The following is a 26,568-nucleotide window of genomic DNA, read 5'->3' as shown; positions in this document are numbered from 1 at the left end:
ACTCACAGACGCGGATTCTTTACTGTAAGAGCAGTGAGACTATGGAACTCTCTGCCATATGATGTTGTAATGAGTGATTCAATACAAAAATTTAAGAAGGGACTGGATGCCTTTCTTGAAAAGTATAATATTACAGGGTATATACACTAGTCTCCTTAATATTGCGTTGATCCAGGGAGCTAGTCTGATTGCCGTATGTGGAGTCGGGAAGGAATTTTTTTCCCCAATGTGAAGCTTACTGTTGCCACATGGGTTTTTTTTGCCTTCCTCTGGATCAACATGTTAGGGCAAGTTAGGATAGGATATGGGTTGAACTAGATGGACTCAAAGTCTCCCTTCAACCTTAATAACTATGTTACTATGCTACTATGTTACTATGGCGTCGGCTATAGATTCCAGCCTATTTTGCATTCCAAAAGTTAAATGGCACTCCTTACCCTTCGAGATATGCAATGCACTCAAACAGTAATTTTCCTCCACATACTGTATATGGTATTGGCATACTCAGGAGAAATCGCACAACAAATTTTATGGTGAATTTTCTCCTGTTAAAGTAACATTTTGGTGGAAAAAGTTAAAGGTTCATAATTTTTCTTCCACCAACAGCAGATGGGCGTGATGTAGAGACCTGAAACCACGCCCATCGGACCGGACTGAGAAATTACCATACAGCACGGGACACATTAAAACATGTTTTTGTGATTATACATGGGGAATCAGGGGGTCCTATAATGATGCAGGGAATGCATAGCAGACGCTTAATTAGGCGATATTTTTAGCTGCTATGCCATAAAAGTCGTGACAGATTCCCTCAGCTGTGTCGACACAAACTAAATCTCCGAGCACGGAGGACACCCGAGCACGCTCGGGAAAACCAGAGCAACGAGTATACTCGCTCATCACTGATCAGGAGTTAAAATTCAAAAGGTTAAACCCATAACTTCTCCCAACATGTGCTGGGGGTGGACACAAGAGGCACCCACAAGACCATTACATGAGTGGCTGACTAGAATCTTCTGTTTATGGTGGCTTCAGAAGTCTGGCTTCAATGTTTCCAAAATGAAGAAGGCATATTTGCTCCAAAATGTATATGACTGTCCTATCGTAATGTGATTGCTGCCAATACAACCCTATTCAGATCAATGGAGATGATATTCAATCATAGATCTTTTTGCAACCAATCTACTCCATGTGAATTTATCTCTAGGGTGGTTTCACACAAAACGTCTTTTGCAAAAATAGCACCCTATTTGCAGTTTTCTTTTCCTGGCCTTTTAAGAATTCTTTTGTGGCAAAAGAGATGTTAGCTGTGAGTCAATATGACATGGTGGTGACTTTTTTCTATAGGTTGGTAAATCCCTGGAGTATTTTCTCAAAGGTAGCATGACCTTAGTGATGTTATGTCAAAATCACCTTTACAAATACTTCTATAGAAGTATACAAAGCCTTTACTATCGCTCCACAAGATTCATCGGAAGGCATAGGGACTTTGTTCCCAAAGGCTCTGGACTAAGGAGTTGCAAGGTCTGTAAGCCCTGCCGCTAAAGCTTCATGTCAATGTGCATAAGCTCTGCATAACCTATTTTTGTCAAACTACATTACTCACAATGAAGCTTTAGAAATACACTTAAAGGAATTGCCTGATATAGAATTTTTTCTTTTGAGGCATGGATGCTCTTAAAATTAAAAAAGAAAGTATACTCACCTTCCAGTTCCCCCATCCCAGGCTGCTCAGGAGACCTGGGCCAGCACTTGAAGTTTTCCCTGTCTGTCCAGAAGTCACAGGACCTCTGAAGCCTTTGGTTGCAGAGATCAGGTGACAGAAGAACATGTTTCTTATGTGACGCGCTCTTCTAGTAATCTGAATGTTGTAGCAAATCAAAGGCTGCAGGGGCCGTATGACTTCCGAATGCAGCAGGCAATGATCGTTGGAGAGGGCCTGAACTGTTCTGTGGAGGGCGCTGGAGGTTACGTATGCCTTGTTTTTTTTAATTTTAAGAACATCTGTGGTTTAAAAAAAAAATTCTATATCATGCAATCTCTTTCACAAACATATAAAGTAATAAAGAATGTTAAGAGCTCATATGTTAATTACTACAAACTTCCATTAAAAAAAAAAATACTTACTGTAAGGAACACATTCATACTGTACTTCAAGATATTTGTAAGTCCCCGGGCAGGGATCAGGAAATACATCAGGTCCAGCCACTACGGCACACTGAGTCCTATTATTGCATCTGAAAAAGAAAGTATGATTCGAAGTCCTTATTTATCCTCTTCATAATATTTCATATTTAAGAAAATCAAATAACCTGAAATCTGAATAACTTTTTAAGTTTTTCTCTAAATTTTTCAAATAATGCAAGTTTTAGAGTCATCCCCAACATAACTATGTGGCTTTAAAACAAACCAGGATGAAAAACAGAATAAGAACTGAAAAAAAGAGTGAGATGAAAATATCTATAAAACTCTGTCAAAGCCAAGTCAGAAGGACAAAAAGAGGTCATTAGGATGTCAGCTTTTCACGCACGAGTTATTTCAGCGTTTTTCACGAGTTGATCTTCAGACTGTTATAATTACTTAGTGATGAGCGAACGTGCTGGAATAAGGTGTTATCGGAGCACGCTCGGGTGCTAATAGAGTATCTTCGGCGTTCTCGAATACTATGTTCGAGTCCTCGCGGCTGCATGTCTTGCAACTGTTCAACAGCCACAACGCATGCATGTATTGTCTGTTTGTTAGACAATCCCGGCATGTGTTGTGGCTGTCGAACAGATGCGAGACGTGCAGGCGCGGTGACTCAAACATATTATTGGAGCACCCCGAAGACACTCGGTTAGCACCCGAGCGTGCTTGGCTTACACCTTATCCCTGCACGTTCGCTCAACACTAGATAAACTATGGGGCTGCTCACATGTCCATGAATTTTTTCAGACTGAGAGTTTTACACCAAATCATGGAGTCATGTCCATTTTGTCACAGATAAAACTCACCAATGCAAGTCAATAGGTCCATGAAAAAAATAGGACAACATTCAGATGCAATCGGTGTGTAATCAAACTGCTGTCCGATTTTCTGAGTTTGATAGAAAAAGATTATGAAAACTTCTCGTACGCAAAAAAACAAACAAACAAAATCTGATGAAATTGGTGGTAAACACTGACACACTGAAAATCGGATTCAAAACATTGATGAAAATCAGACCAATTTTTGCACACTAGAAAAGTCACTGATGTCTGAATGAGGCCTTACGCTTTAGTTTCATGTACTTTTATACAGAGACTAATATGTACAATTCCCAAATAGCAGTAGGCAACTGGACACTACTAACCACAATAAACACAGACTTTACTGATATGCAATAAAATACATAGAACAATTATTAAAGTGGTTATTCAGTAAGGTGATTTTAAAATATTTGAGACCCGATTCATTATTGCATTTTTGCCTTTTTTTCTCCAAGTTTTGGTGGTTTTCACCAGCTTCTCATTTGCACTTTTTTTAAAGTTGATTTTATATGTGGTCCCCCGCCTTTTTTTTCATGTCCGACGTTGCGGGTGTAGTTTGGGATTTTTTGCTTTTCTAAAGTCGTGAAATGTAGTCTATCCACCATTCTGGAGTGATTTTTATATACTGTGGGTATTTCGGTGAAAGATTTGCCACATTTTGTGAGCTAAAGAGCTGCAAAACAGGACAAACACAAAACTGGAAAACATCTTTGACTGCACAAAATTTATGAATTGCGTTCACCATTTTGAAGAATTTAGCACCAAAAACAATAAATGTCACAAAACAAAAAAATGAAAAGTGACTGAAATAACGAGGCAAGTGATGAATTGGGTCTTAGGTCTTACAGTAACTTGTAGATCGATAAACGGTGGCTTCGTTAATTAGGCTGCATTCACACATTTCAACTACAATGTGGTTTTTTGCCATTACTAGGTAAGATTACAGCAAAACTGTGCACTTTTGCTGCCACTGGGCCAAGAAAACTGCAACGTCCTCACAACATGTGAGCATAACCTAATGGAACAGTAGTGATGTTCCCATTCAACATGTTCCACCTTTAGGAGCAAGGAGTGTCATGGCCGGCGTCAACACCCGGCGCACCCGGGTAAGTGCCGGGGCCCTGAGCAGTCGGGGGGGCCCATTCACCGATGGGGTCACCAGCACGGTATGGGGGCCCGGTGCCAGTGCTGGTGAGTGGGCCCCCTCGCTTGCTCAGGGCCCTTGTACTTGCAATACTTACCTCTTCCCGCTCCTCCGCTGCGGTGTCTTCTGTGATGTTTCAGCTCAGAGGGAGCTATGTATGGGACCCATCATATACTGTATGGAGCATTATATGGGGCCCATTATACATGGAGCAATATATGGGGCCCTTTGTACAGTAGGGAAAAAAGTATTAAGTGAACCACCAATTGTGCTAGTTTTCCCCACTTAAAAAGATGAGAGAGGCCTGTAATTGACATCATAGGTAGACCACAACTATGAGTCAAAAGGAGAAAACAAATCCAGAAAATTACCTTGTCTGATTTGGCAAGATTTATTTTTCAAATTATGGTGGAAAATAAGTATTTGATCACCTAAAAACATGCAAGATTTCTGGCTCTCACAGACCTGCAACTTCTTCTGTAAGAGGCTCCTCTGTCCTCCACTCATTACCTGTAGTAATGACAACTGTTTGAACTTGTTATCAGTATAAAAGACATCTGTCCACAACCTCAGTCACGCTCCAAACTCCACTATGGTGAAGACCAAAGACCAATGGGGTCACTTTTGGTTATTTTCTGTCATATAGGCCCCTCAAAGTGACTTCAAATGTGAGGTAGTTCCTAAAAAAAAATGGTTTTGCAAATTTTGTTGTAAAAATAGAAGTCACTGGTCAACTTTTAACCATTATAACATCCTAATGAAAAAAATTGTTTCCAAAAAGTGACACCATTCTAAAACCTGCACCCCTCAAGGTGCTCAAAACCAGTCAAAAAGTTTAATTAACCCTTTACGTGCTTCACAAGAACTGAAGCAATCTGTAAAGAAAAATGAACATTTAACTTTTTTTTCACAAACATTTTACTTCAGAACCAGATTTTCTTATTTTCACAAATGTAAAAAGGGAAAATGAACCACAAAATTTGTTGTGCTATTTCTCCTGAATATGCCAATACCCCATGAAAATAAAAAATCCTATTTTTTTCACAGAAATGATTTTTTGCCCCCAAATTTTTATTTTCCCAAGGGTAACAGGAGAAATTAGACCCCCAAAGTTGTGGAGCAATTTGTCCTTAGTATGCCCATACCCCATATGTCAGGGTAAACCACTGTTTGGGTGCACGGCAGAGCTCAGAAGGGAAGGATCGTCGTTTGACTTTTTCAATGCAGAATTGGCTGGAAATGAGATCGGACGCCATCTCGCGTTTGAAGAGCCCCTGATGTGCCTAAACGGTTGAAACCCCCCACAAGTGACCCCATTTTGGAAACTAGACCACCCAAGGAACTTATCGAGATGTGTGGTGAGAGCTTTGAACCCCCAATTGTTTCACTAAAGTTTAGAATGTAGAGCCGTGAAAATAAAAAATCATTTTTTTCCACAAAAATTATGTTTTAGCCTGTAATTTTTTATTTTCCCAATGGTATCAGGAAAAATTCGACCCCAAAAGTTGTGCAATTTGTCCTGAGTACGCTGATACCCCATATGTGAGGGTGGTACCACTGTTTGGGCACATGGCAGAGCTCGGAAGGGAAGGAACACTATTTGACTTGTTCAATGCAGAATTGGGATCAGACGCCATGTTGCATGTAGAGAGCCCCTGTGTCAGGCATCAGTATTGTTCCACTGCACGAGATGGATCTCAAGCCTTGTCTGGTGCTGTGGTCTCCCATTCAGGCTCAGCTGCTGAGATGACTGCTCAGCACAGACCTCGGTCTGTTGCATTTTGGTGCGCTTGGCGCACCTTCAAAAGTGCGCAGCACACGCAAAAATCCTACTAGCGCATGGCCAGCCCACGATCTGCACACCCTATGCTAAAGATAGGGTGCGCAGATCGCATGCAGCTGTGTGCGATAGTAGGAGGAAATGACCGGACGGGGCGGGCAGGGGACGGGGCTTAGCGGCGCCGTGCGCTGCATGTAAAATGCGCTAGTCTGAAACCAGCCTAACACCCTGATGTGCCTAAACAGGGGAAACCCCTTAATTCTAACTCACACCTAACCCTAAACCCAACCCTAACCACAACCCTAACCCTAACCCATCCCTAACCCTAATCCCAACCTTAACCATAATCCTAACCACAAACCTAACCCTAACTTTAGCCCCAAGCCTAACCCTAACTTTAACCCCAACCCTAACTTTACCCCAACCCTAACCCTAGCCCAACTCTAACCCTAATGGGAAAACAGAAATAAATACTTTTTTTATTTTATTATTTTTCCCTAACTAAGGGGGTGATAAAGGGGGGTTTATTTACAATTTTTTTTATTTTGATCACTGTGATCAGTCCACAAAAAAAGTAAGTCCCCGCTTAAGTCCATCATCTGTCAATGGAAATATAGGGAGCTTCTAAGTTCACCAGTAGCACAAAGGCTCTGGCACAGCGCTATGGCTTTTCGCTCCCCCCCAAAAGAAATTCACCACACTCTGAGCTCCTAAATCCAAGTGCCTCCTGCCTTCTGAGCCCCACTGTGTGCCTAATCCACATTTAGCATCCATGTGGTCTGTAGCGATGAGAGCCCGCTTAATTTACAGGGCCCATGTCTCTCGAAGCATGAGCTATGCACAATGTATGAGCACGACTATGTATGGGTACTGCAATGGCAGATTTGCAATTTTCACTCAGGAACATCCACTGCTGCTTGTTTCTGGAAACAAAACTGGAGTTAAAGTCATAACTACACCTGTAGTTAAATTCCAAGAGGCGTATAATTTCCAAAACAGGGCCACTTCAGGGGATATTCTGCTCTTCTGACACTTAGAGACTCTGTATATGGAGTCCGCAAACTATTCTACGATAATTTGTTCTCCGAGAGACCAATAACACTCCCTTCCCTCCTGAGTCTTGCAGTGTAGCTAATCAGTACTGTATAGCCATATATGCGGTATTTCCACGTTCAGCAGAAATTCTGTGATAAATATTGGTGCCATTTTTTATTCTTTTTCCCAAGTTAAAAATTTAAAATCTGGAGCAAAAATATGTGACTGTATTTCCTGTTCTCCTGTGTCTGTGTGTGAGAGAAGCAGCCTGCTGTAGATGATGCATAGATAGAGACACACAAATGATTTATTCCTGATCTGTTAATCTTATCATATATTGCTCCTGTTTGTTCCTGAATAAAGAAGCTCTGTTGTCACATGTTTGGAGAGTATCCTGAATATTTCGCTGCCAACACTTTCACTGCCCAATGGTATCAAATTCTATTAGGCACATGTGGCGTTAATATGCTTACTGCACCCCTAGATGAATTCATTGAGAGGTGTAATTTGTAAAATGCAGGCTCTGCCAATGTGACATGGCACCCTCAAACCATTCCAGCAAACTATCAACTCCAATGTGGTGCTCCTTTCCTTCTGAGCTTTGCAGAATGCCTCAAAAATAGCTTTCGACCACACATGGGCTACAGGCGTACTCAGGAGAATTGCATAGCAAATTGTATGGTCCATTTTCCCCTATTATCTCTTTATAAAATCAAAAACTTGAGACCAAAACAACATTTTAGTGGAAAAAATTGTAATTTGACTCAGACCAATGTTATGCAATTCTGTGAATTGCGTGAAGATCAAAAATGCTCACTAGATGAATTCCACAAAAGGTGTAGTTCCAAAATTGGGTTATTTGTGGGGATTTCAGCTTTTTTGACACCTCAGGGGCTCTTAAAATATGATATGGCATCTGCAATCTATTCCAACCAAAATTGCGCTCAAGAATAAACGTGGACGTCAGGCCCTCAGACCATCCTCATGGAGTCGGTTTCTAACCGTTTGTGCAGACACATGCACATTTGTGGCCTGCTGGAGGTCATTTTGCAGGGCTCTGGCAGTGCTCCTCCTGTTCCTCCATGCACAAAGGCAGAGGTAGCAGTCCTGCTTTTGGATTATTGCCCTCCACGTCTCCTGGTGTACTGGCCTGTCTCCTGGTAGCGCCTCCAGCCTCTGGACACTATGCTGACAGACACAGCAAACCTTCTTGCCACAGCTTACATTGATGTGCCATCCTGGATGAGCTGCACTACCTGACCACTTGTGTGGGTTTTAGAGTCCGTCTCATGCTACCACGAGTGTGAAAGCACAACCAAAATTCAAAAGTGACCAAAACATCAGCCAGAAAGCATCGGAACTGAGATGTGGTCTGTGGTCCCCACCTGCAGAACAACTCCTTTATTGAGGGTGTCTTGGTAATTGCCAATAATTTCCATCTGATGTCTATTCCATTCGCCCAACAGCAAGTGAAATTCATTGTCAATCAGTGTTGATTCCTAAGTGGACAGTTTGATTTCACAGAAGTTTGATTTAATTGGAGTTCTATTCTGTTGTTTAAGTGTTATCTTTTATTTTTTTGAGCAGTGTATATAAATCTCAAAGCGGAAGAGCTGTTTGGTGCTTTGGAGTTGTGGCTCCCTCCTATTGCAGCACCGAAGCTTTAAGAAGTAAACCTAGCCTCTATCTTCTCTCAGTGTCTGGCTAGATGATAAAGACTCAAGCTTGAAGCAGATGTACACCGTCATTTGCAGTCAGAAAATAGTAACACAAACTCTCAAATTATTTTAAAAAAAATTTCATTAAAATGGTAAAATAAGAAAAACTAACAAAAAATTGTGAAATTGCATTTTTGTCATTACTTTACCACCCTTGTTTTTTACAGTAACAGTACATTTGATGTTAAACTGAATGGTATCTATCAAAACTAAATAAAAAATAAATAAGATATCTATGTTGGCAGAAAGGTCTTCAAGTTAAGACTTTTGGAAAAAGAGGTGTAAAGTGGTAAAAAAAAAAGTTATCAGTTATTCGCAGAATAGGTGATAACTTGTTGATCAGTGTGGGTAAGTCTAGTTCTTTGCACCTCTTCTTTCCGCCATTGCACGCTGTATCTAGATATCTTTACTCTAGGCCAGACTTCTGACCAGGACCATTGCTCAGCTGTCTCTGGGCACTGTGACGTTATGACGTACAATGTGACCTCACCTCAATGATCCTCAAGGCCCGGTTGCACATGGAAGTCTCAGCCTAGATTGAAGACAGTAAAGATGCGGCATGCAATGGCAGAAAGAAGAGGCGCAGAAGCCGGATGGTGGGAAGTGAGCAGCAGGGGCACCAGATTGGAAAGCGGTAAGGTGAATATTAGGTGTCTTTTTTTGTGAACCTTTTGCTGGCCATCGATGGAGCAGCTGGCTGCCATTTTGCTCAGAACAAAGTGTAAAAAATGTTAAACTTTTTGAGTAGAATTACATTCTACTCCAAAAAATGTGCCCATGTTTATTAACCGCCATTATTTCTAGAAGAAATTTGTACTCATATGTGACAAAGTCGCTATTTTGCTTTTGCTGAATACATGCAGTACGAATTACCAAAAAAAAAGGATTTTGGACTATATGGATTTTTGTAAAATTCCAGTAAAATTCAATTCCACTTAAATAATTAGACAAACTGTATTTCCTTTCTGTGCATTTGAACATGTGGATGGTTTTGGGATTTTGGGAGATTATTGTATACAGAGACTAATATATTCCGTCTTGCATCTCTATAGTGTTATGACATATGCGCCATATGATTGTATGTTTGGCACTTGGTCTTTAAATTAACACACCAGCACATAGTTATCACAAATTATACTCAGCTGAATCATATACATCTGTATATATTTTGGTTGGAAATTAAAAGATAAAGAGGTCATAGATGATCTGAGATAGTTTAATAATGTAGATATGATTCATTTTTTTACCATTATTTTCTGACTTATTTTTTGTCAACAAATCTACAGCTCTGGCAAAAATTAAGAGACAACCACATCATGGGCAGCCCATTCTCCAGACCTGAACCTCATTGAAAACCTCTGGAATGTAATCAAGAGGAAGATGGATAGTCACAAGCCATCAAACAAATAAGAACTGCTTACATTTTTTGCGCCAGAAGCAGTGTGAAAGACGCATGAAAGCTGTTTTTAAAAATCATGATTATTCCACAAAATATTGATTTCTGAACTCTTCCTGAGTTAAACTGAACATAATTTTTGCCAAAGCTGTGTATTAAATGATTTAGGTATGATCCATCTGAATAGTGGTAATATTCTATCATTTATGTGGACGTTACCCCTATTATTTGAGGAATCAGAAGAGAATAATTTGCCTTTTTGTATTTTGTATCCTGGTCTGTAGTAGGTTAAAATGTATTCACACATGATTGGACAATTTGGTATTTAAATATGTTCTCCTGATTCGGTGTGTTTATACCATGACTAAGGGCACTTTGTCTGCCAGAAACGCATCAGTCTGTTACTAATGGTGAATCTCAACATCTTTTTAATGGAATTCTAAAGAAGCAGTTTTGACATTTTAAGCCATGTCAATGCAATGGGTTTTTTTTGTGTTTTTTATTACTGCTATGACACAAAAATTCCTTTTTATCCCCTTAAAGACCTCTTTGTCCTCCTTGTTTCATAAAGCCACAACTTTTTTTTATTTATCTATTGACATTAGCGCTTGATTTTTTTCAGGACGAGTTGTAGTTTTGATTGGCACCATTTATTTTACCATATGGATAAAGGGAAAATGTCAAAAAAATAGTACAAGTGTGGTGAAAAAAAATACAATTCCACCATATTTTGGGGCGTTTTATTTTTATAGCCTTAATTGTGCAGTAAAAGTGACCTGGAAATATGGTTCTTCAGGTCAGTACGATTACGATGATATCAAAATTATAGGGTTTCTTTACTATTTTAGTGGCATTAAAAAACCCTTAACTTTGCAAAGAATAAAATTTGGTTTGTGCCTTCAATTTACAAGACTTATAGCTTTTTATTTCTATACCAATAGAGCTGTGTGGAAGCTTGCTTTTTTTCTGCAATTCACTGTATTTTTTAGTCCCCTTAGGGGACTTGAATCTGTGATCATTTGAACTCTGATACTATATATAGCAATGTTCCAGTATTGCCTTAGTTGAGAATTGAAATGTCACCCCCCCTTTCTGTCCAAAAAATCATCCAGCGATTATTAAACCGTATACACGTCAGTATGAAAAAACAAACACATATGTATATACCAGCATCCCAAAAAGAATGAACCATACACGTAAATATATATCAGCATAAAGAAACCGTACACATAAGTATATACCAGCATCCAACAATAAATAAACCTTACACATAATATATATCAGCAGTGAAGAAACCTTGTACATAAGTAAATCACAGAATCCAGCAATAAATAAAAACTACACATAATATATTTCAGCAGTGAGGAAACCGTACACAAGTATATATCATCATCCAGTAATCAATAAATACAACACACTAATATATACAAATATACAGTGGGGAAAATAAGTATTTGATAAACCGCTAATTTTGCAAGTTTTCCCACCTACATAGAATGGAGAGGTCTGTAATTTTTATCATAGGTACACTTCACCTGTGAGAGACAGAATCTAAAAAAATCCAGAAAATCACACGGTATGATTTTTACATAATTAATTTGCATTTTATTGCATGAAATAAGTATTTGATCACCTATGAACCAAACCATGAAGCATGGTGTTGGAAACATCATACTTTGGGGGAGCTTTTCTGTAAAGAGGACAAGGCGACTTTACCGTCTTGAAGGGAGGATGGCTGGGATCATGTATCGCAAAATTTTGGCCAACAACCTCCTTCCCTCAGTGAGAGCATTGAAGATGGGTTGTGGCTGGGTCTTCCAGAATGACAATGACCCAAAACACGCAGACAGGGCAACTAAAGAGTGGCTCCATAAGAAACATTTCAAGGTCCTGGCATTGCCTAGCCAGGTTCCGGACCTGAACCCAATAGAAAATCTTTGGAGTGAGCTGAAACTCAATGTTGCCCAGTGACAGCCCTGGAACCTGAAAGATCTGGAGAAGATCTGTAAGGAGGAGTGGGCCAAAATTCCTGCCGCAGTGTGTGCAAACTTGGTCAAGAACTACAGGAAGTATCTGACGTCAGTAATTGCAAACAAAGGTTTCTGTATCAAATATTAAGTATCGTTTTTCTATTGTATGACATACTTATTTCATGCAATAAAATGCAAATTATTGATGTAAAAACTAGATGGAAGCCCGATGCGAGGGCGATAATGTCACGATGGGGGCAGGCTTTGCAGCGTTGCGAATCTCTCCCCCCCATGTGCTTACCCACCTATCCACTCTCTCTTTCCCCATGTGCTGACTTCTCCCTTCTGTGCTCTCTTCTTTGACCTGTCTACCCCATGTGCTATCCCCTTTGTCTGCTGTCACTCTCCTTCCTGTGCTGTGTTCTCCCTTCATGTGCTGTCCCGTTTGAGCTGTCCCCCCCCCTGTGCTCTGTCTCTCACAGACCCCTGTGTCTGCCAGTGTACAGAACATACCACAGCTCCTGGGCAGGGGAGGAAGCAAAAGTCAATACTCACATTACAGCAGGAGATCGCAGAGGATACATTTTGTGAGGTAAAATATTGTTTAAAAACAGTCAGTGAAATATTTTACCTGACAAAATGAATCCTCCGTGATCCCCTGCTGTAATGTCAGTATCGTCTTTTGCTTCCTCCCCTGCCCAGGAGATGTGGTATGCTCCGTACATGGTCAGACACAGGTGATTTTTAAAATGAACTTTCGTTCGTGGAAAAATCTCTTTAATGTGACCGGCTTCCTCTGCCTGTAGACACATTGCGCATCTGCCGCCGGGATCAGCAGTGTTCCGCTGGTGGTACCGCGCAAGAGGCTGTGTGAGTGTATGAGTGAAAGTGTGAGCGTGAGTATTTGAGTGTGCGAGTCTGAGTGTGAGTGTTTGTGTGAAAGTGTGTGACCGTGAGTGTGAATGTGTGAGTGGAATGAGTGAGAATGTGTGAGTGTGTGACTGTGAGAGTGTGAATGTGAGTGTGTGTGGTGCATACGGCATATAGAGAGTGTGTGTGTATGGTGCGACGGTGTTCCGCTGGTGGTGCCGCGCAATAGGTTGGTACCAGCAGCAGTTTCCATATTGAGACACCCATCACTTGGGTGTCCCAATATGGCGGTCGGTGAACTTCCTCCGCTTGGAATTCTGGGATACGGTGACATCTGTTTAGAAGAGGAAATTAAAACATTACAATACAATTATATAAATCATACAAAGGTGATTTTCTTAATTTATTTAAGATCGTGTCTCTCACAGTTGAAGTGTACCAATGATAAAAATTACAGACCTCTCCATTCTTTGCAGGTGGAAAAACTTGCCGTCACACCCTCATCGCCAAAAAGGAAAGCTCAGCATTTTGACTACTGCTACATCTACAGCAGAGAATAATAGGGATTCTATCAAAACTGCATCAAGTCCACCAGTCGGAGCTAATTGCTGTGCCTCCAGGTCAGCTTGAAGAAATCTGAGCATGTTCCACTCACTTTCGCCCACATAGAACACTGACACTGACGATGCTGCGGCTCCCCGTGGTCTGTGTGCAGTCTCTCACTGAAAGAGTGAAGCAGGCATTTTCACTCCCGCTTTCAGGCACCTCAGACGATCACCTGAGACAATATGCTCATGGCAGAATTAGGCCTGGAAAGCAGCATTTAATAGGTTACCAGCAGGGATCAGCGATAGCGACAGTTGCTGCTGTTATAGGCAGATATCAGCTATGTGACCTAGTCTGCATCTGTCCTGTGTGGAGCGGGCTCAGCTCCTGAGCCTGCTCCAAACACCATGTCACACTGCATAATGTATATATTAAGTCTTTATGTACCCATACTCTGACAGACATAACTGTTATGAATGTATGAATGGGTCACCAAGGAGAAAAAAAAAAAAAAAAAACAAGCTAAGCCACAGAAAACCAGAGAAGTTGGTAACTATGCAGATTGCAGATCCCTGATCTTACCACACAACTAGCAGTAGCCGTGGAGCGTGCCTACGATGTTCCTAGATGCCTCGTCAAGGCCGGAGGACTACATAAGCCTAAAGCAAGAAAAGGGAAAACTAACTGCCCCAGAGCAGACCCCAAAGGAATAGATAGCCCCCACACATGTATTGACGGTGAAACAAGATGAAGGCACAAACACAGGCAGGAAAATAGGCTGAGCAAATGATGGGGCCCAAACTAACTAGACAGGAAAGGAAAGGCAAGTCACTGTCTGCAACCTGCAAAAAACCCTACAAAAATAATATCCAACACTTCTGATAGCAAAATTAACCCTGAAGTCACTAGACTTCTCCCACTATATCAGCACTCTGGAATATTCTGAGACAGAGCAAAAAGAGACCAAACTAGTAAGGGACAAAAAGCCAATTGGCAAAATACTGATAAATAAGAGTGGAAATTCAGTTCAGCCCCCAGCCGGGGCTGGCAGACAACACAAAAAACTGAATAGACCAACAAAATCAATTGTGAACATTAGCAGAAAAACTTAGCTTTAGATGACTGGAACAGAGCTGAAAACCAAGAGCAGACAAGCCAGAAGGAATCACCAGCAACTGAATAGGGCGTCGGCTGTCTTAAATCCAATCTGAGAATCCCGAGATCCAATCATCATCCCCATCCTCAGGTGGCAGATCACCATCGATCAAACCAGCAGCACCACCTCCCGACACCACCAGAGGGAGTTCAGAAGGGGAACCCGAGAATGATCTCACAACAGTAGCCCCCCCTTGAGGAGGGGTCACCGAACCCTCATCCACGCCACCAGGCCGATCAGGATGGGCCCGGTGAAAAGCACGAACCAATCTATTGGCCTGAATATCTGAGGCAGAGATCCAGGAATTATCCTCCTGGCCATAACCCTTCCATTTGACCAAATACTGGAGTCTCCGTCTAACCAAACGAGAATCCAATATTTTCTCTACCTCATATTCCACATTGCGTTCGACCAACACAGGGTCAGGAGGTGCCGCCATGGGAACCACTGGCTCAACAAACCTCTTCAACAGAGATTTGTGAAATACGTTATGGATCTTGAACGTAACTGGAAGAGCCAATCGAAACGAAACAGGATTAAGAATTTCCAAAATCTTATAAGGACCAAAAAATCTTGGCTTAAATTTAGGAGATGCAACCTTCATAGGAATATTCTTAGACGACAACCAAACCATATCACCCACTTTAAACCAGGGACCAATGGTCCTATGCCGGTTGGAAAATCGCTGGGCCTTTTCCTGAGAGAGTGACAACTTGTCCACCACTTGGTCCCATATCTGCTGCATTCTCTCAACCACAGTGTCCACACCTGGGCAAGACGAAGATTCCACTTGCCATGAAGAGAATCGAGGATGAAACCCAAAATTACAGAAAAAGGGTGACATCAAAGTGGCAGAGCTAGCTCTATTGTTCAGTGCGAATTCGGCCAAGGGCAAAAATGAGACCCAATCATCCTGATCAGCAGATATAAAACATCTCAAATAAGACTCCAAGGTCTAGTTTGTTCGCTCAGTCTGTCCATTGGTCTGGGGATGAAACGCGGAGAAGAAGGATAACTGAATTCCCAGATTGGAACAAAAGGCTTTCCAGAATCTGGAAACAAACTGGACTCCTCTGTCGGATACAATGTTCTCAGGAATCCCATGTAACCGAACCACCTGTTGTAAAAACAAGGGCACCAACTCAGCGGAAGATGGCAACTTTGGGAGTGGTACAAGATTGACCATCTTCGAAAATCTATCACAAATCACCCAGATAACAGTCATTCTCTGAGAGACAGGAAGATCAGAAATAAAATCCATTGAGATATGGGTCCATGGCCTCTTGGGCACCGGCAAGGGCATCAGCAACCCACTAGAACGAGAACAGGGTTTAGACCGAGAACAAGTCCCACAGGACTGTACAAAATTCCTGACGTCACGAGATAAGGCAGGCCACCAAAAGGACCGACTCACCAAATCTCTGGTACCAAAAATACCTGGATGACCAGCCAATGCGGAGCAATGAATTTCAGACATCACTCTCTTTCTCCACTGGTCAGGAACATACAATTTTCCCATAGGGCAACACTCAGGTTTATCCTCCTGAAATTCCTCCAAGGCACGTCTCAAATCGGGCAAAATGGCAGAAAGAACTACCCCCTCACCTACGATAGTAGTAGGCTCAGTCACACTAAGAGAATCGGCAAAGAAACTCCTAGAAAGGGCGTCTGCCTTAACATTCTTAGTGCCCGGAAGAGAAGAGACCACAAAATTAAAACGCGTGAAAAACAAGGCCCATCTAGCCTGTCTAGGATTCAAGCGTTTGGCCGACTCCAAATAAATCAAATTCTTGTGATCGGTGAGGACCACAACTTGATGTCTAGCTCCCTCCAACCAATGTCTTCACTCCTCAAATGCCCACTTCATGGCCAACAGTTCCCGATTCCCCACGTCATAATTGCGTTCAGATGGGGAGAACTTTTGAGAAAAGAAGGCACAGGGATTCATCTTAGAAGTCACAGTCTTTTGGGGACAAAACAGCTCCTGCACCAATCTCAGAAGCATCTACCTCCACCTGAAATGGAAGTGAGACATCAGGTTGCCGTATAACTGGAGCTGAAGTAAATCTCTGCTTAAGCTCCTGAAATGCTGAGATAGCCTCAGAAAACCAGTTCAGCACATCAGCGCCCTTCTTGGTCAGATCAGTCAGTGGTTTGACAATACCAGAAAAATTACCTATAAATTTACGATAGAAATTAGCAAAACCCAAAAACTTCTGGAGGGCCTTCAAAGAAGTAGGCTGAACCCAATCATAAATGGCCTGTACCTTGGCCGGGTCCATTTCAATAGTCGATGGAGATAAGATAAATCCCAAAAATGAAATCCTCTGTACATTAAAGAGGCATTTCGATCCCTTAACAAACAGGGAATTCTCCCTCAAAATCCGGAACACAGTCCGGACGTGTTCCACATGAGAATCCCAATCACTAGAAAAGATCAAAATATCATCCAGATAGATGATCAAAAACTTATCCACAAAGTCACGGAAAATATCGTTCATAAAGGACTGGAAGACAGAAGGGGCATTAGTGAGCCCAAAAGGCATCACCAGGTACTCAAAATGTCCCTCCGGAGTATTAAACGCCGTCTTCCATTCATCCCCTTGCTTGATGCGAATAACATTATATGCCCCCCTGAGGTCAAGCTTAGTAAACCAGCAGGCACTCTTAACTCTGGAGAATAAATCAGACATCTGAGGTAACGGGTACTGATATTTAACCGTCATCTTGTTAAGGGAACGATAATCAATACACGGTCTTAATGAACCATCTTTCTTGGCCACAAAAAAAAAAACAGCACCTAAAGGTGATGAGGATGGTCTAATATGACCCTTCTCCAATGACTCCTTAATATAGGATCGCATAGCATCATGTTCGGGTACTGATAAGTTGAAAAGCCGACCCTTGGGAAATTTACACCCAGGCATCAACTCAATTGCACAGTCATATCGCCTATGAGGAGGCAAAGACGCAGACTTGCTCTCATTAATACATCCGAAAAATCGGCTAGATAATCAGGAATATCATGAGACTGAGGAGAGGTGGAGAAAACAGGAGCGTCCCTAAGAACACACTGACAACCCCAACTCACCACAGACCCAGATTTCCAATCCAAAACTGGATTATGAGTTTGCAACCAAGGAAAACCCAGAACAATAGTATCATGCAAATTATGCAGCACCAGAAATTTACAATTTTCTTGGTGATCTGGGGCAACCCGCATCGTCACCTGGGTCCAAAACTGAGGTTTATTCTCCGCCAAAGGAGTAGCATCAATACCCCTCAAAGGAATAGGCGTCCGCAGAAGCGTCATGGAAAAACCACAACGTTTAGCAAAGTCCAAATCCATCAGATTCAATGCTGCTCCTGAATCCACAAAAGCCTTCGTGGAAAATGTGGATAAGGAGCAGATCAGAGTAATTGCCAAAAGAAACTTAGATTGTATACTGCCCACAGCAAATGTGTGTGCAAAACGTTTCTCTCGTTTTGGACAAACAGAAATAGTATGAGAGACGTCTCCACAGAAAAAACACAGCTTATTACGCCTTCTAAACTCCTGACGTTGCGCCCTAGACAAAACTCTATCACATTGCATAGGTTCAGACATTTGTCCAAAAGGTGGCAGCGCCTCTCGTGTAGTTTTGCGTTCACGTAAACGCCGATCAATTTGAATGGCTAATGACATAGAATCGTCAAGACCAGAGGGAACAGGAAATCCCACCATAGTATCTTTTACGGATTCTGACAAACCCTTCCGAAAGAGAGCTGCCAAGGCACTATCATTCCATGTAGTAAGGACCGCCCACTTTTGGAATTTTTGACAGTATAACTCTGCAAAATCCTGATCCTGGTTCAATGCCAATAGGGCTTTCTCAGCTTGATCAATAGCATTAGGTTCATCATACAACAACCCCAAGGCTTGAAAAAATGCATCCACATTAGTCAGAATAGGATCTTCAGGTGTCAAAGAAAACGCCCAATCCTGGGTATCGCCGTGCAGCAAAGAGATGACAATTTTAACCTGCTGCGCAGAGCTCCCCGATGAATTAGGCTTCAAGGCAAGAAATAATTTACAATTATTCTTAAAATTCAAAAATTTAGACCGATCCCCAAAAAACACATCAGGTGTAGGGGTATCTTTGGTTCAGCAGCATGTGAATGAGCGAGATAGGTGGAAATTCCCCACACTTCAGCAGTGAGCTGCTCCACACGATCAGACAATTGCTTAATCACCATTAAGAAAGAAAGAAAAAAAATCCTCCTATGGCCCCAGAGAAAAAGAAAAAAATATACATTAAAAAAAAAAATTCTGACACTTTTTTTTTTTACAATTCTTTCCTGCTTTTGAGTACCCTAGAATCTGCGGTGTGGCTGGTGATTTTGTTATGAATGGGTCACCGAGGAGAAAAAAAAAAAACAAAACAAGCTAAGCCACAGAAAACCAGAGAAGTTGGTAACTATGCAGATTGCAGATCCCTGATCTTACCACACAACTAGCAGTAGCCGTGGAGCGTGCCTACGATGTTCCTAGATGCCTCGTCAAGGCCGGAGGATTACATAAGCCTAAAGCAAGAAAAGGGAAAACTAACTGCCCCAGAGCAGACCCCAAAGGAATAGATAGCCCCCACACATGTATTGACGGTGAAACAAGATGAAGGCACAAACACAGGCAGGAAAATAGGCTGAGCAAATGATGGGGCCCAAACTAACTAGACAGGAAAGGAAAGGCAAGTCACTGTCTGCAACCTGCAAAAAACCCTACAAAAATAATGTCCAACACTTCTGATAGCAAAATTAACCCTGAAGTCACTAGACTTCTCCCACTATATCAGCACTCTGGAATATTCTTAGACAAAGCAAAAAGAGACCGAACTAGTAAGGGACAAAAAGCCAATTGGCAAAATACTGATAAATAAGAGTGGAAATTCAGCTCAGCCCCCAGCCGGGGCTGGCAGACAACACAAAAAACTGAATAGACCAACAAAATCAATTGTGAACATTAGCAGAAAAACTTAGCTTTAGATGACTGGAACAGAGCTGAAAACCAAGAGCAGACAAGCCAGAAGGAATCACCAGCAACTGAATAGGGCTTCGGCTGTCTTAAATCCAATCTGAGAATCCCAAGATCCAATCATCATCCCCATCCTCAGGTGGCAGATCACCACCAATCAAACCAGCCGCACCACCTCCCGACACCACCAGAGGGAGTTCAGAAGGGGAACACGAGAATAAACTCACAACACATAACTTTTTTATTTTACACTAATGGAAACAGGTTTTTCTATTTGCAGTATGAGCTTAACATTTTCATTGGTACTATTTTGGGGTACATAAGGCATAGTTACACAGTATGGTTGAAAAAAACATGCTGGAATTATCCATGCCTAAGCTGTATAACCTACAAATGAACTGAAGCATATGCCAAGTAAAAATTCAAGGGTTTTTTATATAACAGATTATGACACAATTTTTTAAAAAATTCAGTGAATAAATACACACATACAGTACAAACCAAAAGTTTGGGCACACCTCATTCAAAGAGTTTTCTTTATTTTCATGACTATGAAAAGTGTAGATTCACTCTGAAGGCATCAAAACTATGAATTAACACATGTGGAATTATACAATTAACAAAAAAGTGTGAAACAACTGAAAATATGCCTTATATTCTAGGTTCTTCAAAGTAGCCACCTTTTGCTTGGATTACTGCTTTGCATACTCTTGCATTCTCTTGATAAGCTTCAAGAGGTAGTCACCGGAAATGGTCTTCCAACAGTCTTGAAGGAGTTCCCAGAGATGCTTAGCACTTGTTGGTCCTTTTGCCTTCACTCTGCTGTCCAGCTCACCCCAAACCCCTGATTGGGTTCAGGTCTGGTGACTGTGGAGGCCAGGTCATCTGGCGCAGCACCCCATCACTCTCCTTCTTGGTCAAATACCACTTACCCAGTCTGGAGGTGTTTGGGGTCATTGTCCTGTTGAAAAATAAATGATGGTCCAACTAAATGCAAACTGTATGGAATAGCATGCCACTGCAAAATGCTGTGGTAGCTGTTATGATGAGTCACCGAAGGAGGAAAAAACAAAATACCAGCTAAGTCCAGAAAAACCAGAGAGGTTGGCAGCTATCGGATTGCAGACCCCAGAACCTATCCACAGCAACTAGCAGTAGCCGTGGGGGGTTCCTACGGTGCCCTAGACCCCTCGATCACAGCCGGAGAACTATATAGCCTAAAGACAGAAAGGTGAAAAACTAAACTGCCCCAGAGCAGACCCCAAAGCAATAGGCAGCCCCCAACATATAATGATGGTGAAGCAAGATGAAAACACTAACACAGATAGAAAGATAGGTTGAGCAAATGATGGGGCCCAAGCTAACTACATAGGACAGGATAGGAAAGCTGCTGTCTGCCATCCGCAAAAACCCTATCAAAATGAGCCAACCGACTGATAGGAAAAACAGGCCCTGAAGTCGCTAGGCTTCAAAAGACTATATCAGCACTCAGGTATATTCTGAAGACAGAGCAAAATATCAACAGATCAGAGACAAAAATGGAGTTCAGCTCACCCCCGGCCGGGGATGGCAGAACTCCCAAAAAACAAGGCAAAAACAAAACTGAAGAGTACAAAGAAGAGCAGAAAACTTAGCTTTGAGATGCAGGAATCAGACTGGTCTCCTAGAATCCAGCAGGAAAATCACCAGCCAGGAAGAAGGGCGTCGGCAGCCTTATATCCAGTCCTCAATTCCAGCCACCCAGTCATCATCTAGCTGCCCATGTGTTTGGTAATCAGCCTCACTACCTTCCTTCACAAGAGGAGGGAGTTCATCAGACCTCAATGGTGAAGGGAAAAATGAACTCACAACAGGTAGCCATGCTGGTTCAGTATGCCTTCAATTTTGAATAAATCCCCATCATTGTCACCAGCAAAGCACCCCCACACCATCACACCTCCTCCTCCATGCTTCACGGTGGGAAACAGGCATGTAGAGTCCATCCTTTCACCTTTTCTGCGTCGCACAAAGACACGGTGGTTGGAACCAAAGATCTCAAATTTGGACTCATCTGACCAAAGCACAGATTTCCACTGGTCTAATGTCCATTCCTTGTGTTCTTTAGCCCAAACAAGTCTCTTCTGCTTGTTGCCTGTCCTTATCAGTGTTTTCCTAGCAGCTATTTTACCATGAAGGCCTGCTACACAAAGTCTCCTCTTAACAGTTGTTGTAGAGATGTGTCTGCTGCTAGAACTCTGTGTGGCATTGACCTGGTCTCTAATCTGAGCTGCTGATAACCTGTGATTTCTGAGGCTCGTGACTTGGATGAACTTATCCTCCGCAGCAGAGGTGACTCTTGGTCTTCCTTTCCTGGGGTGGTCCTCATGTGAGCCAGTTTCTTTGTAGCGCTTGATGGTTTTTGCCACTGCACTTGGGGACACTTTCAAAGTTTTCCCAACTTTTCGGACTGACCTTCACTTCTTAAAGTAATGATGGCCACTCGTTTTTCTTTACTTAGCTGCTTTTTTCTTGCCATAATACAAATTCTAACAGTCTATTCAGTAGGACTATCAGCTGTGTATCCACCAGACTTCTGCACAACACAACCAATGGTCCCAACCCCATTTATAAGGCAAGAAATCCCACTTATTAAACCTGACAGGGCACACCTGTGAAGTGAAAACCATTTCTGGTGACTACCTCTTGAAGCTCATCAAGAGAATGCCAAGAGTGTGCAAAGCAATAATCGAAGAAAAAGGTGGCTACTTTGAAGAACCTAGAATACAAGACATACAGTATTTTCAGTTGTTTCACACTTTTTTGTTAATTATATAATTCCACATGTGTTAATTCATAGTTTTGATGCCTTCAGAGTGAATCTACAATTTTCATAGTCATGAAAATAAAGAAAACTCTTTGAATGAGAAGGTGTGTCCAAACTTTTGGTCTGTACTGTATATGGACCTGAAAACACAGGAATTTATACCCACGCCATACGCATATTCAAAAATGGATAAATATCCAGAGCATATAAATAAAAAATTTTATTTTTAAATAAATAAGGTTCCTCAGAAAAAGCTACCTTATGTATGGAGCAAAGCTTTCTTGAACGTTAATTAATGTTGTATAATTCAACATAATTCTCTTTGCAAACAGTGCTTTTGGACTTATATGTCAGCCCAATTTGGTATTCAATATAACATTCTTAAAGCATAGATACATAAATAAGGAAAAAAGTTCACTTGCAGCTCTATTTAGATGCCCATATAGCTTATGGCTCTATGTAAAAACCTTTATGGCTCCTCACAACAGATTATCTACATATATATTCTCTCTCAAATTGCTTGCTACCTCTACATCCAAAGGCAATAAATAAATAACATTAAAGTGCATAGTGCTAAATAATGTTCAATACTAGTGCAAAAAATATACTTACTGTAGATTACTTGCTGAGTCAAAACCATATAATAAGGTGCAAAATAAGCTACCAGGTATAGCAGTAATCAGATAGGGATGACAAAGTTATGTAAAGGTGCAGTGGTTAAAGTGCAAGCATGCTACTAGAGGTTTACAATAGTCAGCTAGACATGAAGGAGGAAGCAAATCAACTAGATACAAGGGGTATACATGACCTGGTTAGCAGGGAGCGTCCCGACGTACGTTTCGCGTTAGCTTCTTCTGATGGGGGTGTAGTGGTTTTTAAAAATTGTGTGTCAATATCTGTTAAATAAAAAACCCTTGAATTTTTACTTGGCATATGCTTCAGTTCATTGGTAGGTAGTACGTTATTTTGGAAGCGTCTTGTGTAACTAGGTCATTTCTTAATTGGCTAAGCAAGAATTTTGACCATTATTTTTCTTGTTTTTTTTGGGAGACAGGATGAACAAAAGCAGCAATTCTGGCAGTTGTGTTCATTATGCTATTCACTGTGTGACATACTGCGACACAGTTAATTTATTCTGTGGGTCAGTATGGTTAATGTGATGCCAAATTTATATTATTATTTGTTTTATTACTTTGGAACAATAATAACATAAAAAAATGTTTTGTGCCGTTCACATTCTGAGGGTTAAAACTTATTCAGTTTGCATTTGGGAACCTGAGCGCGGGGGGGGGGGGGAGTTATTTTCTGAGGGCTAGGAATCTCATTTTTTTGTGAAGCAATTGTGGTCACATGCTCTGATTTTCGGGAGGTAGAGTGAAGAAAAAACAGCAATTCTGCCATTGTTTTTATTATTTTTCAATGCAAATTCCACTGCAGTATAAGTGACATGATGAATTTATTATGTGCGGGTCATTACTAGTGATGATTGATTCTTCTGAAATTGAAATCCGACATTGGCAGGTAAATTTGATTCCTCTCGAATTAAAAGTACTCCAAAGCCTCCAATTGTCCTGAAATGAAGTGTATGACACTGACATTTCCTAGGACTCTATCCAAGTTTTCAAGCTCTTTGACAAAAAGACAGCTTTTATTTTTATTTAAGAATAAAGCCGCATAAAACAAGAAACTTTAAAGTAACTGCTAACATGAGTTTACATAAAATATATATTAAAGTGTTTAAATGGAAATATATATCATCTGCTTTACATTTACTAATTACATTGTGAATATAAGACAAATTGCACTATTTGTTACAGATTAAAATAGAAGCTTGGCTGCACCTGAGGACTGAGTGAGAGGTGAGATACACTGCTTACCCCGCACCTTTGCAAATTTTTGCGAGCAACCTCTATTTCTGTATTATACATTTTCATAGGACACTTCACTGTTTATGATTTTTTTTCCATAGAGACATAGAGGATTATGTTCCCCCATCTCATGCCAATAAGGTTTCCTATTACACGGCCTTCCTCCCAGCGCATGGCAACAGTCAATCTCCAAAAAGAGCACATCTTTCAAGAAGAGTCAATCATAATGAGTCTGTCATTCCTCATTTAGGATTCCGAATAAACATATCTCAGCTGTATTACTTTAGGAACCTTCATTAGCTCTGTCAAAATAGCAACCATTCCTAATGAGAATCTTTGGATTTTGGGACAGTACAATATAGGGTGCCAAAAATTGGTTTGGGGGTTGGCTCCTAAAACAGCACTCATAGAATCATAGAACGTTAGAGTTGGAAAGGACCTAAAGGGTCATCGTGTCCAATCCTCTGCTCAATGCAGGATTCACTAAACCAGCTCAGACAGATATCTGTCCAGCCTCTGTTTGAAGACTTCCATTGAAGGAAAACTCACCACCTCTTGTGGCAGCCTGTTCCACTCATTGATCACCCTCACGGTCAAAAAGTTTTTTCTAATATCTAATCTGTATGTTCACCCTTTCAGTTACATTCTAGTGCTTCTTGTGTTTCCATGTGCAAATGAGAATAAGGATGATCTCTCTACACTGTGAAATTCCTTCAGATATTTGTAGACAGCTATTAAGTCTCCTCTTAGCCTTCTTTTTGCAAGCTAAACATTCCCAGATCCTTAAACTGTTCCTCATAGGTAGAGCTGGACTGGCCATCTGGCAGTTCTGGCAAATGCCAGAAGGGCCTGTCTGGTCATGGGCTGCCTTGTCTGCTAATTTGTTAACAGAATCAGTGTACTCAAGACGCTCACACTGTTAAAAGTTGTGACAGAGCACAAAGTCGCTGGCTGTTTCACATCTATCTGTGGTCTGCTGAAGGCCAGCACCAAGCAGGGAACATCAGCGGTGCAATGACGTCACTGCATTGTGTCGTCAGCATCCACTGCCAGAATGGATGGAAGAGGAGACAGACACTGTGGATGATGAGGAGTCTGGATTAGGTGAGTAAAAGGGATTTTTTTTATTTGAGGGGGAACCATCACACTATATAGGGTGCTGTGAGTTGGACCATCATAGTATATAAGAGGCTGTGGGGTGGACCACCAAATTATATAGTGTACTGTTGGGAGGACCATCATACTATATAGGGGCTGTGAGATGTACCAACCTAATATATAAGGAGCTGTGGGGTGGACCATCATACTATATGAGGGTGTTGGGAACATCATACTATATAAGGGCTTTTGGGGGGACCACCATTCTAAATGGGGGGCCGTGAGGTGGACCATCATACTATATAGGGGGCTGAGATGTGGACTATCATAATATAGAGGGGGCTGTGATGTGGACCATCATACTATATATCTGGTTGTGGGGGGACCGTCATACAGTATTGCAGCTATGAGGGACCTTCATAGTCTGTGGGGGATCTATCATACTGTGAGGGGTGACTGTGGGTGAGACCATCTTACTGTGTAGGGTGGTTGTGGTTGACATCATACTGTGTGAGGTGACTGTGGTGTGGACATTATACTGTGTGCAGGACTATGGGATATGTTATACTATGTTGGGGGCTGTGGTGACCATCATACTGTATGAGATGGTTATGGGGGACATCATATTGTATGGGGCTGTGTATCATCATACTGTGGACATCACATTTTATATAGGGGCATGTCGTGGACCTCATACTGTGTGGGAGCTGTGGTGGATACCATACTGTATGGGAGGCTTTGGTGACAATCTTACTGTGTGGAGTGTTGTGAAGCATCATACTTTGTATAAACTTGGTGGGGCAATCATACTGTGTGGGGTCATCGTGCTTTCTGGGAGCATATTACTCTATGGGGGTCATAGTCAGACAGCTAAAAGAGAAAAAGCGCAATAGGGTCTTACCCGAGTAGAGATTGATATAAATCAGATCATTAAACTCACCTTATGCAGGGGAGATTCAGACATATAGGAACAGAAAGTCAGGCTGCTGCACATCCAAATGGCCACTCCGTGACCACGAATCATCAGATTACAAAGGAGAAGGTTTATGGATTAAACGTGCGCTGCTTGACAGATCACTCCTTCCAGATTGTGTTAATAGTACTTTAACTTCCCAACGCGTTTTGATGTACATGTCATCCCCTGAGGAAGAAGTGTAAACTTCAA

The 26,568-nt window shown here is 41.5% G+C and overlaps 1 protein-coding gene across 19 annotated transcripts in view; it reads right to left on the bottom strand.

Moving 5' to 3' along the window:
• The window catches only part of ADGRL3 (adhesion G protein-coupled receptor L3), a 948,965-nt gene that overhangs the window by 665,376 nt on the left and 257,021 nt on the right, over nt 1-26,568 (bottom strand). For all 19 annotated transcript variants that reach the window (XR_012220302.1, XR_012220289.1, XR_012220304.1 and 16 more), the window contains exon 5: nt 2,128-2,237. Coding sequence is in view for 15 of the 19 variants with exons in the window: in XM_073545473.1 (XP_073401574.1) it covers nt 2,128-2,237 (110 nt within the window). In the remaining 4 variants the exon portion in view is untranslated. The remainder of the gene's footprint in view (nt 1-2,127; nt 2,238-26,568) is intronic.

The sequence above is a fragment of the Dendrobates tinctorius genome, unplaced genomic scaffold (assembly GCF_039654945.1).
Source record: "Dendrobates tinctorius isolate UK_male_01 unplaced genomic scaffold, ASM3965494v1 ptg000011l, whole genome shotgun sequence".
Classification (NCBI taxonomy): domain Eukaryota; kingdom Metazoa; phylum Chordata; class Amphibia; order Anura; family Dendrobatidae; genus Dendrobates; species Dendrobates tinctorius.
The sequence above is the reverse complement of the archived record's forward strand: the minus strand, read 5'-3'. Positions and strand labels throughout refer to the sequence as shown.